General features: G+C 44.2%; 1 protein-coding gene across 5 annotated transcripts in view; it reads right to left on the bottom strand.

Moving 5' to 3' along the window:
* LOC117881581 (protocadherin alpha-C2-like) overlaps positions 1 to 18,530 on the bottom strand; it is a 287,284-nt gene that overhangs the window by 150,000 nt on the left and 118,754 nt on the right. Inside the window, exon 1 of one of the 5 annotated variants that reach the window (XM_034778993.1) lies at positions 112 to 2,805. The exons of the other annotated variants lie outside the window; for them this stretch is intronic. Within the exon in view, the coding sequence (XP_034634884.1) occupies positions 112 to 2,541 (2,430 nt within the window). The 5' untranslated portion in view covers positions 2,542 to 2,805. Of the gene's footprint in view, positions 1 to 111; positions 2,806 to 18,530 lie in introns of those variants that run through there. 5 annotated transcript variants of the gene reach the window in all.

The raw sequence follows: 18,530 nt of genomic DNA, 5'->3' as shown, positions 1-18,530 counted from the left end.
CTTCGCTTTTTTACAGGATTAGCACTGGAACCGCTGGGTAAGTAAATTTAAAACCAAACAGTCCACGTACCTTTAGGTTAAATGGGGATAATTTAAACAAAAACTACTTACCACTAGAATAGCATTAAAGTGATCGCTCTTCACCTTCCGGACTTGAACACAGGCCGTGGGCACTTGTAATCCTGCGCCACTGGAAAGATTTCCAGCGTCTCCATTCAGCAGTAAATTGTTATTGCTAGGACCAACACCCAAAGAAGCTCTGTACAAATAGGTCTGGGTCAGTTTGCCCACTCCTGAGACCTCCACCATGTCAGGTGTTAAATGAGATCTTGGGAGCATTCGCACGTTGAAGCGATACTTGTCATGCTCATCCACTGGGCAGCACCCTGAACAGCAGCCGCTGCGGGAGGGGTTCGTTCTGCAATGGAAAAACCTTGTGAGAAGAAGAAAGAGTACAAAGCCAAGGAACACAAAGGAAATGGAAGCGAGCGAGATGATCAAGTAAAGGTTCAGGCTAGTGAGCTGCTCTTGTCCCTCCATCCCGTCACTGAAGTCAGGGAGGGCCTGGGGAAGGGAGTCAGCCAGCAGGATGCCTAGGGCTACCGTGGAGGAGAGGGATGGCTCCCCATTGTCCTTCACTAGAATGACCACTTTGTGTTTGATGGAATCCGTGGACCTCATGGAGCGAGTAGTCCTGAGTTCTCCTGTATTGGGCAAAACCTTGAATAGGCTGGAGTCGGAAGATTGCTGCAGATGGTAGGAAAGCCACGCGTTCTGCCCGCTGTCCGCATCATCCGCCACCACTTTAGTCACGAGGTAACCGGCATCGGCTAACCTAGGGACTATTTCCACCGCGACCGAGCTGTTCCTGGCCCCAGGGTATAGGATGACCGGAGCATTGTCGTTCTGATCCGCGATGAATATATTCACAGTTAAGGCCGCACTCAGGGCCGGGGATCCGTTGTCCTTGGCTATCACTTGAAAATGAAAACTCCTGAGTTGTTCATAGTCAAAGGTGCTTTTTGCATAGATGTTTCCATTCTCTGAGTTAACGGATAAAAAACTGGTCAAGGAGCTGCCTGCAATGTCGATGTCCCTGAGCGCATAAGAGACCTGGCCATTCCCACTAATGTCGGGGTCAGATGCTGACACCCGGAACAAAGATGCTCCAGGATGATTGTTCTCCGTCACAGAGATGTCACAGGACTGTCTGGCGAACTTGGGAGGGTTATCGTTCACGTCGGAGATTTGCACCAATACTGTCTTTTGGGTGACGATTGGCGGGGAACCAAGGTCTGTGGCGGTGATGGTGATGTTATATTCACTGACCAATTCTCGGTCCAGAAGTCCATCAGTGATCAAACTATAGTAATTGTCGAAAGAGGGTTTTAGCTGGAAGGGAATGTTAGCAGGGATCTGGCAAGTTACCTTCCCGTTCTCTCCAGGGTCTTTATCCAGAACACTCAAAAGAGCTATCACAGTGCCGGGCACAGCGTCTTCGGGGATGGGACTGGAAAGAGACCTGACTGTAACCTCTGGGGCATTATTATTTACATCAGTGACCTCCACCAGCAATTTAGCTGTACTGGACATTCCAAACGCACCTTTATCCCTTGCCTCAATGAACATCTCTAGAACAGGTCTCTGAACATCTAGAATGCCATTCACTTTTACCTCCCCGGTCTGGGGGTGGATTAGGAATAGTCTCTGTAGATCAGCAGAAGTGCTATTGCTAAAGGAGTATCTGATCTCTCCATTTTGACCTTCGTCTAAGTCAGTGGCATGTACTTTGGTTACCAACGTGCCGTTGGGGGAGTTTTCCAAGATACTTGCCCTGTAGAGCGAATGTTCAAACGCTGGAGCGTTATCATTGGTATCAAGAACAGTCACAATGACTTGGGCGTCACCGGACCTCTCGGGATTCCCACCATCTTTGGCTGTAATTACAAGTCTGTGGGTGGATTGCAGCTCCCTGTCTAAGGGCTTCTCCAACACCAGTTCGGGGTACTTACTCCCATCCCCGCGTGTTTGCATTTCCAGTCGGAAATGTTCGTTAGGGCTCAGAGCATAGGTCTGGACACTGTTGGTGCCTTCATCAAAGTCTTGGGCATTTGGCAGTGTAAATCGAGCCCCAGGAGATAAAAACTCGGCTACATTTAAGTGATATTCATTTAAAGGGAACCTGGGGGAGTTGTCATTTATGTCCTGTATTTTAAATTCCATTTTATAAAGCTCTAGAGGGTTTTCTAGCACAAGTTCGTAATTCAGAAAACAGGTAGCTTTTAATTCACAAACCTGCTCTCTGTCTATGGGCTCATTAACTGACAAAGCCCCGGTGCTTACATCCAAATTAAAATATTGCTTACTTGAACTGGTGAGCATGCGAAATTTCCGGAGTGAAAGTGTAGTTGCATCTATTTCTAAATCCTTTGCTATATTCCCAACAGACACACCACGTTCAGTTTCTTCGGAGATGGAATACTCTATTTGCCCATTCACGGTGTAGGAAATAAGGCAGAACACCATTAAATGGACCCGCATTCTTCCTTCCCTGGCTCAGCTCCCTGCAGACGGTTTCAACAGTAACATAATCCAATATCTCAGCAAAGAGCTGAAGTTACCACAGCAGAGCAAAGTGGTAAAATAGTAAAACAAAAAACAAAAAGAAAAAACCCACAAAATAGTTTTCTAAAATGTGGGAAAAGAGCATATGCTCTTCCTTATGCTCCCTGAAATCATCACCGGGTTATCTGCTGCTGAGCCAGCCACTGCCAGCTCTTTTATATTGCAGCTGGCTTTGCTATATGTGATCATGTGGATGGAAAAGATCGTCTATTACACTTGGATACCTTACTGGTGGACAGCGCCACCTAGAGGTCGAACCGCTGTCATGACAGCTAGTAAAGAACAGTCTCCGCCACAGCACTGGATTAAAGAAAAGTGTTAAAATGTTACAGAATAAATAGATCGTATCCTTCTAAATGCCCTCAGAGAACATTTTGGAGCTATTTTTGAAAGCTGGATATATTTCCACGAATGACAAACTTGGAAAAGACGCGGAAAATTCTCCATGCCGGAGATCCTGCCGATTCCGTACACATCTGGAACATAACAGCCAGCATTAGCAAGGGAAAACGCCCAAGCCATGCTGTCAGTACATCTAGGCGTAGAAGTGACGTGTGAAAGGGAAGTAACAGCTCTCATTTAACAGAGCTCACCACTGCCCTAGCAAGCTCTTGGCTTAGCACAAAATTCTTCCGCATCTTAAAATGCCATTTGAAAAACGTAAAAGTCATCTTTGTCTCTAACTAATTTCAGTGGAGTGGTTTTATTCTGAGCTCTTCCCGCCCACTTCTTTTTGCTTACATCTGAGCTCACTTACTAATGTAAATGAACTTGGATTATTCGGGAGAAAGGAGAATGATCACCGCACTAAGATTCTGATCCTACGACCACTGAAATCAATGGCAAAGCTCCCATTGACTTCAACAGACGCAGGATCAGGCCCTGAATTTCTAGCTGCACAACTCTTGCAGTTTGCACTGGGATCTGCTTCTCTTAACCGAGTTATGTGCAGGAGGGTAGGTGCCCCCATCAATACTTGCTTGTATGTTTATTAAAAGTGTTACAGATCTCAATGACCTTGCACTTTGCTCTGTAAATAAAGGGAGAGAGTGATTAAAACCGATTCGCGGGTGGCACAAAAACTATTTATTACTCCGAAAGCATATGAAGAAGTTACCCACCCACGTGCTTTCCTTAGGATGTTGGTCCAGTGGGAGAGCCAGAAAGACATCGGGTTCTAAGAACACAGAGTAGAATCTGGATACAAGGTGGGGTATGAGGGAGATCACCCTTAGCAATTGGCATTGGCACTCTCACTGAAGGACTGTCTGGATATGTTGACTCCCTACTCAGACCCTACGCCACCAGCACTCCCAGCTATCTCCGTGACAACACAGATTTCCTGAGAAAACTACAATGCATTGGTGACCTCCCAGAAAACACCATTCTAGCCACCATGGATGTAGAGGCTCTCTACACAAACATCCCACATACAGACGGAATACAAGCTGTCAGGAACAGTATTCCTGATGATGACACAGCACAACTTATTGCTGAGCTCTGTGACTTTATCCTCACGCACAATTATTCCAAATTTGGTGACAATCTATACCTCCAGACCAGTGGCACCGCTATGGGCACCCGCATGGCCCCACAATATGCCAACATTTTTATGGCTGACCTGGAACAATGCTTCCTCAGCTCTCGTCCACTCATGCCCCTTCTCTACCTACGCTATATTGATGACATCTTCATCATCTGGACCCATGGGAAGGAGACCCTGGAAGAATTCCACCATGCTTTCAACAGCTTCCACCCCACCATCAACCTCAGCCTGGACCAATCTACACGGGAGGTCCACTTCCTGGACACCACCGTACAAATAAGCGATGGCCACATTAACACCACCCTATACCGAAAACCCACCGACCGCTACGCCTACCTTCATGCCTCCAGCTTCCACCCCGGTCACACCACACGATCCATCGTCTACAGCCAAGCACTGAGGTACAATCGCATCTGCTCCAACCCCTCAGACAGAGACCAACACCTACAAGATCTTCACCAAGCATTCTCAAAACTCCGATACCCACACAAGGAAATAAAGAAACAAATCAACAGAGCCAGACGTGTACCCAGAAGCCTCCTGCTACAAGACAGGCCCAGAAGAGAAACCAACAGAACTCCACTGGCCATCACCTACAGTCCTCAGCTTAAACCTCTCCAACGCATCATCAGTGATCTACAACCCATCCTGGACAATGATCCCTCACTTTCACAGACCTTGGGAGGCAGGCCAGTCCTCGCCCACAGACAACCTGCCAACCTTAAGCATATTCTCACCAGCAACCACGCACCACACCATAACAACTCTAACTCAGGAACCAACCCATGCAACAAACCTCGATGCCAACTCTGCCCACATATCTACACCAGCAACACCATCACTGGACCTAACCAGATCAGCTACAACATCACCGGCTCATTCACCTGCACGTCCACCAATGTTATATATGCCATCATATGCCAGCAATGCCCCTCTGCTATGTACATTGGCCAAACTGGACAGTCACTACGCAAGAGGATAAATGGACACAAGTCAGATATCAGGAATGGCAATATACAAAAACCTGTAGGAGAACACTTCAACCTCCCTGGCCACACAATAGCAGATGTAAAGGTAGCCATCTTACAGCAAAAAAACTTCAGGACCACACTCCAAAGAGAAACTGCTGAGCTCCAGTTCATTTGCAAATTTGACACCATCAGATCAGGATTAAACAAAGACTGTGAATGGCTATCCAACTACAGAAACAGTTTCTCCACCCTTGGTGTTCACACCTCAACTGCTAGCAGACCACCTCACCCTCCCTGATTGAACTAACCTCGTTATCTTCACACTGATATATACCTGCCTCTGGAGATTTTCATTACTTGCATCTGAAGAAGTGAGGTTCTTACCCACGAAAGCTTATGCTCCCAGTACTTCTGTTAGTCTCAAAGGTGCCACAGGACCCTCTGTTGCTTTTCACCCTTAGCAAGACTCGGATCGCTTTCGCAGACTATTTTCCTGCAAGGGGACAGCTGAAATTCTGCAATAGTTTATGTGATTGGGCTGCCAGTTTAACTCCCCAGGCTAAAGGAAAAACCCTCGCTCCTCAGAACTTCTGACATTAATGATGTCATCAGTGATATTTTTACATTTTGTTTTTGTTTTGAGAGTTGACGTTATGGAAAACATGCGACTTTTGGATCCAATGACTCGGTCTTGAGGTATTTAGCAGGGATGACTTGAAGAGCTCCCATGGCTATGGCTACTTTGACATCAATCCATTGAACTCAGCTTATGAACTCCTTGCTCACATTGCTGAACTCTTCCTCACACTAGTAGCTCTGCTAAAATTAATGGAACTACTCGAGTGAGTAACGCCTCACCAGCATGAGTAACGAACGGTGTCACAATCTGCTGCTTAAAGTTGCAAACCTAAAACCAATCCTCTCTTTTAATTGAAAACAGCAGCAATGTAATCGAACTGATCCAAATAAAGAGCACTATTAAATGTTCAACTGATCCTTAGCAAAAATATTTCTCTTCCTTAAGAGTTAAACTGTCTTCACAACAGAAAAGCTGACGATAAAATAATATTTTAGTCTAAATGTAACTCTGATGTTCACTAGTTAATTTAATCTCTTGCCTCAGTTTCATTCACTGAGTTCTTTTCCTTTCTAGATATAAACTTGAAAATGAGATGGATTGAAAGTGCTATTTACCGTTAACGTTGCATTAAAGTTCTGCTAGGTTAGAAATACAACTTATGGAGAATGGATTCCAAACAGGCCATAAAACCACCGACATCCAAGAAAACGTCACTTCTTCTTCCCACCGGGGATTCGGGTGGTAAATAATATTTTGAAAGGGGACCAATGAAGTCTTTACAGACACCGGAGTCCTAAGTAAGACATTTCTTCTGTACAAGACTTTTCTTCTGGGAGTGGCGCTTTGGTGCAGGTAGGACTGAAAAACACAAAACCAACCCGGAAATGGAAACCATGTTGCTGAATAAACAGAAGCTGAGACTGACTGCAGCACTTACTTAATTTCCTGCCACCTCACTAAAATCCAGAAGGACGTGAATCAGGGAAGAACAAGCCAATATTGACCGTGATTGAGAGAGCTGCTTCGCCATTACCATTGGCCGTCCTGGGTGCTCTGGAGTCAGAGGAAAGAGGCGCAGAACTGGGCTCAGTTGGCTGTAACAAATCATAACCGTCTCAAACATCTGGCTGAGCGTCCATTCAGTGCCACAGTTAGGATCACCAGGTAACCTTCCTGTGCGCACCACGTCCAGAGCTACCAGGTGTCCCGTTCCCAGAAAGGGAGTATCACCGCTGCGTTGTAATTCGGATCTACCACATAATGACCACATTTATGGAGCTCCGGAGCAGAGTTAGGCCGTGGCTGTGGGCTTTAACTTGGACTTGGGAACCCTGAAGATGCTCAGCATAGAATGGCGACTCTGGGGGCGAATGGACACTTCAGACGAGGCAAAGACCCGCGCCAAGAGAGACAGACACTCCCAGGGAGGATTTTGTTAGCACTGGCGGGACGCCCAGCCAGTCCCTGAACAGTGATGCTAATACTCGGACACTGTCTCACGGTCCAGAACCGCATCCGTACCTAGAGAGTGACAGTTCTTCACGTACCTTTCTGTTCCCAAAGACGTCTGGAATCCTCCAGCAAACTCTCTCCTTGATTCCTGAATCTTTGTCCATCACAGTAATGAAAGGCACCCTTCTTCCGGGCGCTGGGTAGGCACTCGGCTGAAAAGACAGGCGAGGACAATTTGGGGAGAGTTCCAGTTTCCCTCAGTTATCTCTACGGACACTGCAATGCCCGGACCTCGCTAACATCTGTCCCGTTAGAGTGGATGTGAAAATTGTATAAAGATGCAGGTCAGAAGCTTCTGCGCATCTCAGCCTAACCTGCGCACTGGTTCAGACCTGGGTGGCTGAATCCCGTGCTCCTGCCGAGGCAATACGTCATTCCCCCAAGGGATCCGGCATAAGGCAACTGCTGTGGCCGAGGTGAGTGAAATGCCTTCAGGAACGCTGCCCCGACAGTAACCCGATCCACACACTGGCTGAACACCGAGGCGTTGTCACCAGCACCCAGGACAGTAACAGTCCAGGTTATCAGAGAGCCTCTGTCTTTTGCAAAGGTGCTTCGCTGGTATATTAGCTGCTTTTTACGAGGCTTTACCAACCCTAAAAAGAGAAAGCACATGACATCGCTTCGGGGCTGCAGATCCAATAGGAAGAGCTCGTTTTAATGGGGACGTTCGTTAGATTGTCAGAGAATCGCTGCCAACAGTTGGGTCCTCTGTTCTCTCTAGAGGGACACGCGGCCCTGGAATCACAATCAACCTCGGTAATAGACTCGAATTGTTTGCGTGGGAAATCGGGACTTGTTTATCTGTGTCACTTCGATTTGAATGGACCAGAACTTGTAGGGGATTTTCCATCACCGCTTTCGGGTGCAAAAAGCAGATTAGTTTGGAGTCACACGTGGCTTCTTGGTCTATGGTACAAATAATACCCCGTGTCTGAAATCAGTTGTGAGCAGCTCCGGCTCATGCTGGAGACGTGGGGGTCCCAAAATCTGCAATCCCTAAATCCTTAGAAAAATTGCCCAAACGGATCGCAGCTCGAATGCTTTAGGAACACATGAAAGCCGGACCCTCAATATCTCAGCAAACCTGCAACAAGGGGAAATCAGGCAGAACTGCCGCACTTGGGTGGGTAAATGGCTCGTTGAAAAGGCCATTAAATTAAAGATAGGCTACTGTGAAAAACAGCACAGGAGACAACACTCTTGTGTGACTGTCCCTGAGATCTGCAGCTGCAGAGCAGAGTTAGACCCTGAGAACTATTACATCATGTTAGCGGACAGCGACACACACTCTGCCAGTAGAAGGAGAAACTTCCCCTCGGATACAGAGGCCGAAGAGGAGCCCCCTATTGGATCGGATTGGTGTAGCATTTCTTTAATCGAAGCGATCGATTCAGCCGTGTGCATCCGTGAAACCTCACAGCCTTTAAAAATGGAAAAGACAACTTACATTCTTTGATGTTGCTTCTAAAGAGCGAAATGCATCCTATAATTTAGTAGCGGTACTTTCTCAGGTACCCAGTCAGGCTAAAATCACATTAAAAGAAAAAGACGTGGGCCTGAGATTTCCTGAATTAAAGCGAAATGAAGGAAACTGCAGCAATACGATTAGCATTTATCACCCTTTTTGCTTGATCAGAGAAAAAGACTATGATTAGAATGTGATATAATGAGCTAGTTATGTAGAAATATCAAATGGAAAAATATAATCAAGGTTAAATTTTCATTTTAAATATTTGTCTTGTAATAAACAATGAATATTACGTTATTCGGGTTACTTTGCAAGAGGGTGGAACATAATTTATAGCATATTCATTTCAGAAGACCTTCTTCCAGTGATATCTATTAAACAGTACAGAGGACATCCACTTTTCACAGCTATTTATATCGTCTAACTTTAGTGGCCGGCAATCTACCTCTCTCTTGCATTTCTAGCTGCCTTCACACAAGGATTTTAATTACCATAATCAATCAAAAGCAAGAGTCGATACATATGCTGTAAGGTCAAATTTTAACTCTTTCTATGCACTCTTACCCATGCCCTTTCGAGACACTTATTTTATATAGCAGCTAATTCCACAGCACAGTAGAAAAAAATATTCCAACCAAACAGAGCAGCCTTTACAAAAATTAAACAAACAGTGACACACTCAGAGACGGCTTTCAACGTGAGCCCACGTGTCGCAATGAATCTACATTCACTGGAATACAATGAAGCGCTATCAAGAAAGAAGAAAGTAAAAAATCTCTGGCAACTAGTAAAGTCTGCCTAACCTAAAATACCTTCCTATTGAAACTGTATTTTAATCCTCCCCCCTCTTCTGATTCCCCACCCCCACATTTCTGAAAACGATGCGCCTTTCACCACCTAACAAAAAACAAAAGTTATCATCTGATGATTATTCAGAGGCTTGTGTGAAATCATTCCTCCTCCCAATCCAGTTCGCAGTTGACAGGTGTTCAAACAAACAAACAAATTCCCCACCACTAGCACGATTTGTCAGTATCAGCAGAAAAGCCAAGGTCTGAAAGGAGAGGGACCGATCTCCCCTCTTCAAATGTAATTTTCCTCCCAGTTTACAGTTAAAGAACACGGCTGGATAGTGTGCGGAGGCTTACTGTATTGCTCCCATAGTCTACCTGATCTGTGGTAAGAAGACTTAAGTCCTCTGAGCTGTCAATATGATACTTAATTTACACTAAAATCCCCTATGTAAAATATTAAAACTAAATATCTTTGTCTCTTGATGTCACCTGTGTAAAATAATACCTTCTCTTGATTTTATCCGCCCCTTTAATACATTTGAAAATCTGTTATGCAATGTTAATATCTGTACTTTTGTAATTAGAATATATCCTTAATATTGCCTTATAAACAATCTCAGATTTGATATCAGCTTCCTCACTCTCTTCCACACCATCTCTAAGGCAATGATATTCTTTTTTATCCAATAATGACCAATGTATCGCAAATGTTTCATACAAAATAACTGTAACAAATACCTTAATTTCACACACAAACACTAAGTGAGTTTGGGTGTGAAATTGTATATCGTGTATATTTTCTTCAATATGTTGCACTGATATCACAATATATATATTGTTAGCCTTTTCAATTCCTCTGTACCTGGGAATAAGATATTTTATTTTTTACCTTTTTCCAGAATAATCCACAAATCAGGTTCCTGATCAGTGTGCTGTATTTTTAATTTAATTTAATTTAATTTATGTATTACTTACTTATTCAGTACACACTACTTAACTTGACTTCTTGTTTCCTGTAAATGGGATGAGTTCCTACCTAATTCTCACCAGAACACACGACCCTGAGTCAGTATCCAAACTTGCCCCCTTCCAAGTGTTGAAGAATTTCCAGACAATGTCTGAAAAAAAATTACTGCTCAATCAGTTCCTGGTTTGTCTCTCCTCTTACTAATACTTTGCACTTCTTATAACATCTTTCACCCAATAATTTCAAAAGGCCTGACTCAAAGCCCATTGAAGTAAATGGAAAGACTCCCACTGATTTCACTTGGCTTACAATCAGCCCAAAATGATGTGTAAAGATAAATTAATTAATCCTCAGAAGATCCTTGTGAAGATGTTTATTAGTAACCTAAACATACCAATAGCTGAGACACAGAGGGGGTTAATCACCTGTAATGAATCAAAAGGGAACCTAGGAGTTTTGGGTCCCCAGCCCTGACCAAATGTCCTAAGCATTTAATAAAATACTATAAAGTAGCTGTGGTTGCTTATCTTAAATACATTATTGAAAGTGCATTAGGTTTTGAAAAAAATCACTAAGTTACTTGCTGGTTTTCCTCAACATTAAGGTATATGTGCAACTTTGACCCGAAACAGGTCTACACTTAAAACTCTGCATCCGGTACAGCTGCACCAATGTAGCTATGCTGCTGTAGCTGCAGTGCTGTACCGTTTTAATGAAGACGCTCTAGTCTAAGAGAGGGGAGAGAGCTCTCCAGCTGATGGTTAATCCACCTCCATCAGAGGCCGTAGCTATGTGGATGGGAGAAGCTCTATGCCCACATAGCACTGTTTACACTTGCGATTATGTTGGAGTAACTAGGAGGCACAGGGGTGTGGATTTTTCACACCCCTGAGCCATGCAGTTATAAAGGAGTAATTCTGTAGTGTAGTCCTGCCCTTAGTTTAGCAACCTTTTAATAGCTGTTTATATCAGATGTGCTATCTCCCTTTTCAAAAATTTATCCCTGCTTTCCCACTGATCTAAAGATGGATATGAAATGCTTACTTAGAGACATAGAATAGCACTAGAAGTTCATCTAGTCTGACCTCCTGTATCTCACAGGCCACCATCACCTCTGGCACACTAAACCCAACAAAGGAAATAAGACCAAAGTAAATGAGACCCACAGGAGACTAGACTATTATGAGCAACAGGCAAATAATAGAATGGACCAAGGTGCACCAGTGCTGAAGGCCCCTGCAACAGCAGGGAAATAATTAAATGAGATATACTCAGATAATCCTGGCAAGTGACCCACAACCACACTCTGCAGAGCAAAGTGAAAAAAAATCAAGGTCACTGCCAATGAGATTTGGGGGGAAATTCCTTCCAGTCCTACATATGGCAATGTTAACAACCCTTCTGTTTCTTTTTTCCTTTCTCAAAGTCAGTGGTCCCCAAACTTTTGACAGCATGCCCCCACTTGCCCCTGTCCACACTCCCAACCCTCAGCTGTGGTTGGGAGCTGGGCTGGGAATGGGGCCATGGTCAGGGCTGGGGCCACTGCAGCTGGGAGTGGGGCCATGGTCGGGTCCGGGGGCCGAGCTCGGACTGGAGCCACAGCCAGGTCGGGAGCCGAGGCCAGGGCCATGACTAGGGGCAGATCTGGGGCCAGGAGCAGGGCTGGGGGTGGAACCGTGGTTGGGGCCATAGGCCAAGGCTGGGCTGCGGCTGCAGCCAGGGCCAGGAGAGGATTGGAGCTGCCGCCGGGCCAGGAGCCCAGGGCTGAGGCCGGGGCCACAGGAGTGGGTGGGACGAGAGCAGAACAGAGGGCAAAGTAAGGCTGGGTGGGGCTCCCTCCCCACCACCTGTGGGGGCTGGCTCGGGCCCTGCCCACCCTCCCCACAATGTTCCTCCACACCACCCCCAATACATGCATCCGACGAAGTGGGTATTCACCCACAAAAGCTCATGCTCCAATACGTCTGTTAGTCTATAAGGTGCCATAGGACTCTTTGCTGCTCCCACAGTTCAGACACCACTTCCCTAAGTTCTCTGTTTCCAATTTAAAGTGGCCAAATTGATTTGAAATCATTCTTCTACTTTCATTTACTGTGCTTGGAAAAATCCCCTAATATTACTTTAGGTGGTTTCTGTATATTTCCACTTATTACTAAGTTTTGTTCTTCATTTTTATTATTTCTCTGTCTAACTCTACTGATAATTCTCCATCCCATTCTTTTTATATTTTTAAATGTCTTCATTTACACACCTCATTGCCACCCTATTTTATCACTTTAGTTTCTGTTGCCCTTTTAGCTGTTTTGAGTTTACTAATGTAAACATTGCTAGTAACTTCCTGAAAGAGAATGTACCTCAGGAAAATACTGCAACTAACCATATCTTATGGAGTTATGCATGAACATGAATATTCCACGCTGCACTGCTAATAATGAAGTTGAACATTGACTCCAACAAGAATGGAGTTATCTATTTGTATGTGTACAGCTAATTACAATATTTTACAGATGTTGTTGTAGCCACCTTGGTCCCAGGATACTAGAGAGACAAGGACCAACTTCTCTTGGGGAGAGAGACAAGCTTTCGAGCTTTCAGGACCTGAAGAAGAGCTCTGTGTAAGATGGAAAGTTTGTCTCTTTCCCCAACAGAAGTTGGTCCAATAAAATATATTAGCTCACCCACCTTGTCTCTCTAATATTGTAGAGACACATGCAGAGTGTTTTGACAAATATTTTATTTATAGGTATGAGGAAGTAAGTGAATTAAAATATTACTGGAAGAAGGGCAATTCATTGTAAAACTTTTCATGCTTCAAAACAAACTGGTTCTTTATTTTTAAGAGGCAAAAAGGTGGCAACTTTCGGGGGGGGGAGGGCCTATTCTCCTTTATCTTCCTCAAATTACAATCAGAAGTACTGTAAGTGTTTAACAACTTTTAAAATATTAAGGGCTGGATTCACCACTGTGTTACTCCAACACTGAAGTAAATTAATTACTTTAGTATAAAATAGGAGTAAAATAATAGTGAATCAAGCCCTAAATCTTCCCTGTGAAGTGATTGCATTCCCTGGATGATTCAGAGATCCACTCCTCTATCACCAAACTCTTATCCATATTCAGTTTTGCATATCCAGCAATCAGTCAAATATATTTTCTTGGATTTCATGTCACTGTCTCAAACTACAAAACTGACAAACCCATTATCCTTTTCTGATGTTATCTAAATAAAATATGACCATATAGATCATTGTTGCAACCACTGTTATATATTTGCAGCAAATATTATACAAAGTTTGTTGAGTAAGATGCCTATGAAAAGGTTATGGTTTTCTGGTTATGATTATGCTTTCTGTAACCATGTATCATTTTTGTATTTGAAGTTATAAATATTGGCTCTATACCTGAAGTTCAAATTAGCCAGCACATCATGGAGGGACTATTCAAATTGAGTGGCCCATCAAAAGAATATTTAACTGACAATGGACCATGGGAGATGAGTATCTACACTTAATGAAATTTCCTGCTGTGACTAGGCGAAATGCATGGACATGTGACTTGCCCATGTGACTCCAAAGTCCATCTTGTTCCTGTAATTTTCCATAGTAAGAAAATTTAGCCGCGGCGCGGCTCGGGTCCTGGGGGCGGGGCTTGCAGCAAGCCCCGCCCCCAGGAATCGGGCCCCGCTCTTGCTAAAGCCGGCCCTGTCCCTCTGCATGGCAGAAGATATAAAAGGCCCTGGAAACACCTTCATTTTGTCTTTAATCCTGCTTCTTACCTGTGGAGGAACCTTGCTGCAAACTGAAGCTCTGAACAAAGGACTGAATGACCCATCTAAGCTGTGGATGTACTCCAGAGACTTGACTTAAGATAGCAGTTTATTCCATCACTGCTACAATCCTGAACCAAGAACTTTGCCATTACTCTATGTAATTGTTTCCTTTAACCAATTTTAACTCTCACCTTTCTTTCTTTTTATAAATAAACCTTTAGATTTTAGATACTAAGGGATTGGCATCAGCGTAAACTTTGGGTAAGATCTAAGTTGTATATTGACCTGGGTGTGTGGCTGGTCCTTTGGGATCAGAAGAACTTATTATTTGATGAGACTGGTTGTAAAGAACCACTCATCTCTGAATCCAGTGTTTTTGGTGGTGATATAAGAACTGGAATGCCTGAGGAAACTGCCTTTATGTTTTCTTGTTAGCCAGTGTGGTGAAACAGGAGTTTACTTTTGTGGCTGGTTTGGTCTATCTTATAAAAGAATAACCACCAGTTCAAACTCAGAACTTTAAGGCAATTTTTTAGTCTCCTCCTCTTCTCCTCCCCTTTCCAGCCCCTCACTAATTCTTGTCATTTCTTTCCATTTAATATCATCAATATCTTCCTTTCCCTCACTATTCCCACTTGCAAAGCACTTGTTCAGGCCTTGGCAATTTTTCACCTTGATTTATGTAACCTTTCCCTCTTCAACATCCTTACCTCTGACTTTGCGTTTCTGCTTCAAAATGCTACTGCTTACATTATCTTCTGCTCTCCATCTATGTCAGTCCCTGCATCTCTTCATTATCTTCCTACCTCATAGTAAATAAAATTCAAGATCCTCATCCCTATTTCCAACCCTACATAATCTCCCCCATGTTGTTTCCTTATCCCCAACTTTTCCACTGCACACTTCCCAAATTGCCTTTCCTACTGATCTCCCTCACACTCTTTGCACCACCATACATGCTGCCATTAGCCTTTGAACAGTCTCCCACTACTTGTACACAAAAGACCTTCTTTTCCCTCCCTTCCTCTCCATTTCTTCAATAAATCCTTCCTACTTTCACTGTTTGGTTAACAAAACTCCACAATCCTCCATTTCTCCAATTATTGTGCTGTGTTTTGTCTTGACCTCATTTGTCTTTTCTATGCTATTCTTAATCTGGGTTTGTGACACCTACATACTATTTTGAAGCATTCACTAAAATGCGTAGCCAGTCAGACAGATGGACAGCCTATAGCTATCTAAGACAAGAAACATATCTAACTCTATGTTTAGACAAGGGCAGGCTCACTCCAACATTAAACTCATTTGCCCTAAAAAAGACATATCTTCAGGCTGAGATGTAAAAATTTATATATAAGTTTCATATATATGATGTGGCCTAGTACCAGGATTTCAACTTTACAGGGCTCAGTGTGAAAAGAAAAATACAAGTGATAAATGTAAGACATATCTTAAAACACTTAAAATAGATTTTTCTAGACATAACATGTCACTGTTTAAAAGACCAGTACCTTGGGCACTTCCAGGGCTGCTAGCACCTGCTGTCCCATTGGAAAATAAACAATTCATTTTCTGAATAATAAGATGGGTGAATTTGAGTTCCCCATATTAAATGAGGATATTGATATAATAGGCATCACAGAAACCTGGTGGAATGATTACTGCTGGGGGAATTCTGCACCACTGCGCATGCACAGAATTAATGTCCCCCTCAGATTTCTTTGCTTCCCCACAGAAAAATTACTTTCTGACAATGAAACAAAGGGAAACTGCAAGAGCAGTCGTGCACCACTCCCTAGCTGTGCAGGTACATTGTTTCAGGCACTCCAGCCAGTGGCTCCTAACCTGAGCCAGGATCAGCTGCTAGTCTTGGAGACAGGAGAGGATGGGACTTCCTACAAGGAGTGGCTGGGGCTATGTCAGACCCACCCCCAGAAACTGCCCCCGACTTCAGGAAGCTCAGCATCCTCCCCTGCTTCCTGCCCGCGTGGCTCCTCAGCTGCTGGGGGAGGGGTCACTGTACAGGAAGCTGCTCCCTCATCTGCCCTACCCCTGTGAATCTGGACCTCCCATGCCCAGACACCCCCACCAAGTCTCATCCTGTACACCCAGAACCCCCCTAGCCCTCCATATATGAACCCCACCCTATTGAACCTCAACCCCTGCAGCTGGAGCCCCTGCACCCAGACCCCCTGCCTCTGGACCCCCACCATTGCACCAAGACCACCCCCCATTGATCTCCCTGCACTCAAACCCCCATCCTGATAAGCCCCACCCCCTGCACCATCCTGAGCCCCCACATCCAGACCCCCACACCACTGATCCCCAATTAGCTGCACCCAGACCCCAACCCCACCAGGCCCCACTCCCACAGCACCCAGACCTCCTGCTATTAAGACGTCCACACCCAAACCCCTCTGCTGTGCCCCAACCACTTTCACCTGGAAGCCCCTGCAGTGTCCCATTGCCTCTGCATCTGGAACCCGCCCAGTGAGCCTCTGTGCATCCAGATCCACCCACACCTAGACCCCCCACTGAGCTGCCTGCACCCAGATTGTCCCACACAGAATCCTCTCACACCACACCCGGATCCCCCCACACTGAACCCTCCCACACACACACACACTTGGATCCTGCCTGGTTAGCCTGCGTGCCCCATACCGGGTGTGCCTGGTGCAGAGAGGCAGAGCCTGAAGGTGTTTCTGCGGCAGGCCTAGGCCTTGTGATGTGTCAGGATCAGGTGCAGCCTCACCACTGAGACCATGTCCCCAGGGTGGAGGGTGGGGAGGCTACAGGACGATCACCCACCCTTGTGCAGCCAGTGGCCTGTGCTCCCCACTGCCATGCTGGAGCCTCTACATTTATTTATTGACAAATAAAACTTGGAGAATTTTAAAATGTTGTATGCATAATTTTTAATTTTTTGGCACAGAATTTTTAATTTTTTGGTGCAGAATGTCCTCAGGAGTAAATGATGATAATCAACAGGATTATCAACAGTAATACCAGGGTACAAAATATATCAAAAGAACAGAATAGATCATGCTGGTGGGAGAGTGGCACTATATGTGAAAGAAAGCACAGAGTCAAATGAAGTACAAATCTTAAATTAACCAAACCATACCATAGACTCTCTATGGATAGTAATTCCATGCTTGAATAATAAGAATATAGCAGTATGGATATACTTCCGACCACCTGACTAGGATGGTGATAGTGACTGTGAAATGCTCAGGGAGATTAGAGAGGCTAGAAAAATTAAAAACTCAATAATAATAGGGATTTCAACTATCCCCATATTGACTAGGTACATGTCACCTCAGGATGGGATGCAGAGATAAAGTTTCTTGACACCTTAAATGACTACTAATTGGAGTAGCTAGTCCTGGAACCCACAAGAGGAGAGGCAATTCTCGATTTAGTCCTAAGCACAGGATCTGGTGCAAGAGGTGAATATAGCTGAACTGCTTGGTAATAGTAACCATAACATAATAAAATGCAACATCCCTGTGTGAGAGGGAAGAAACACCACAGCAGCCCATCACGGTAGCATTTAATTTCAGAAAGGGAAACTACACAAAAACGAGGAAGTTAGTTAAACAGAAATTAAAAGGTATAGTGCCAAAAGTGAAATCCCTGCAAGATACATGGAACCTTTTTAAAGACAACATAATAGAAGTTCAATTTAAATGTATATCTCCAATTAAAACACATAGTAAAAGGACTGGAAAAGTGCCACTGTGGCTAAACAACAAAGTAAAAGAAACAGAGGCAAAAAGGCATCCTTTAAAAAGTGGAAATTAAATCCCACTTATTAGACACATAGATGAACATGATTTGTTGGGGAAGAGTCAATGTGATTTTTGTAAAGGGAAATCATGCCTCACCAATCTACTAGAATTCTTTGAGCAGGGGGGATCCAATGGATATAGTGTACTTAGATTTTCAGAAAGCCTTTGACAAGGTCCCTCACCAAAGGCTCATAAGCAAAGTAAGCTGTCATGGGATAAGAGGGAATGTCCTCTCATGGATCAGTAACTGGTTAAAAGATAAGAAACAACGGGTAGGAATAAATGCTCCATTTTCAGAATGGAGAGAGGTAAATAGTGATGTCCCCCAGGGGTCTGTACTGGAACCAGTACTCTTCAACATATTCATTACTGATCTGGAAAAAGGGGTAAAGAATGAGGTGGCAAAATTTGCAGATGATACAGAACTACTCAAGATAGTTAAGTCCAAAGCACACTGCTTAGAGTTACAAAGGGATCTCCTAAAATTGGGTGATTGGTCAACAA

This window comes from Trachemys scripta, chromosome 8 (assembly GCF_013100865.1).
Source record: "Trachemys scripta elegans isolate TJP31775 chromosome 8, CAS_Tse_1.0, whole genome shotgun sequence".
NCBI classification, from domain to species: Eukaryota; Metazoa; Chordata; order Testudines; family Emydidae; genus Trachemys; species Trachemys scripta.
Note: the sequence above shows the minus strand (reverse complement) of the source record. Positions and strands in the feature narration are given on the sequence as shown.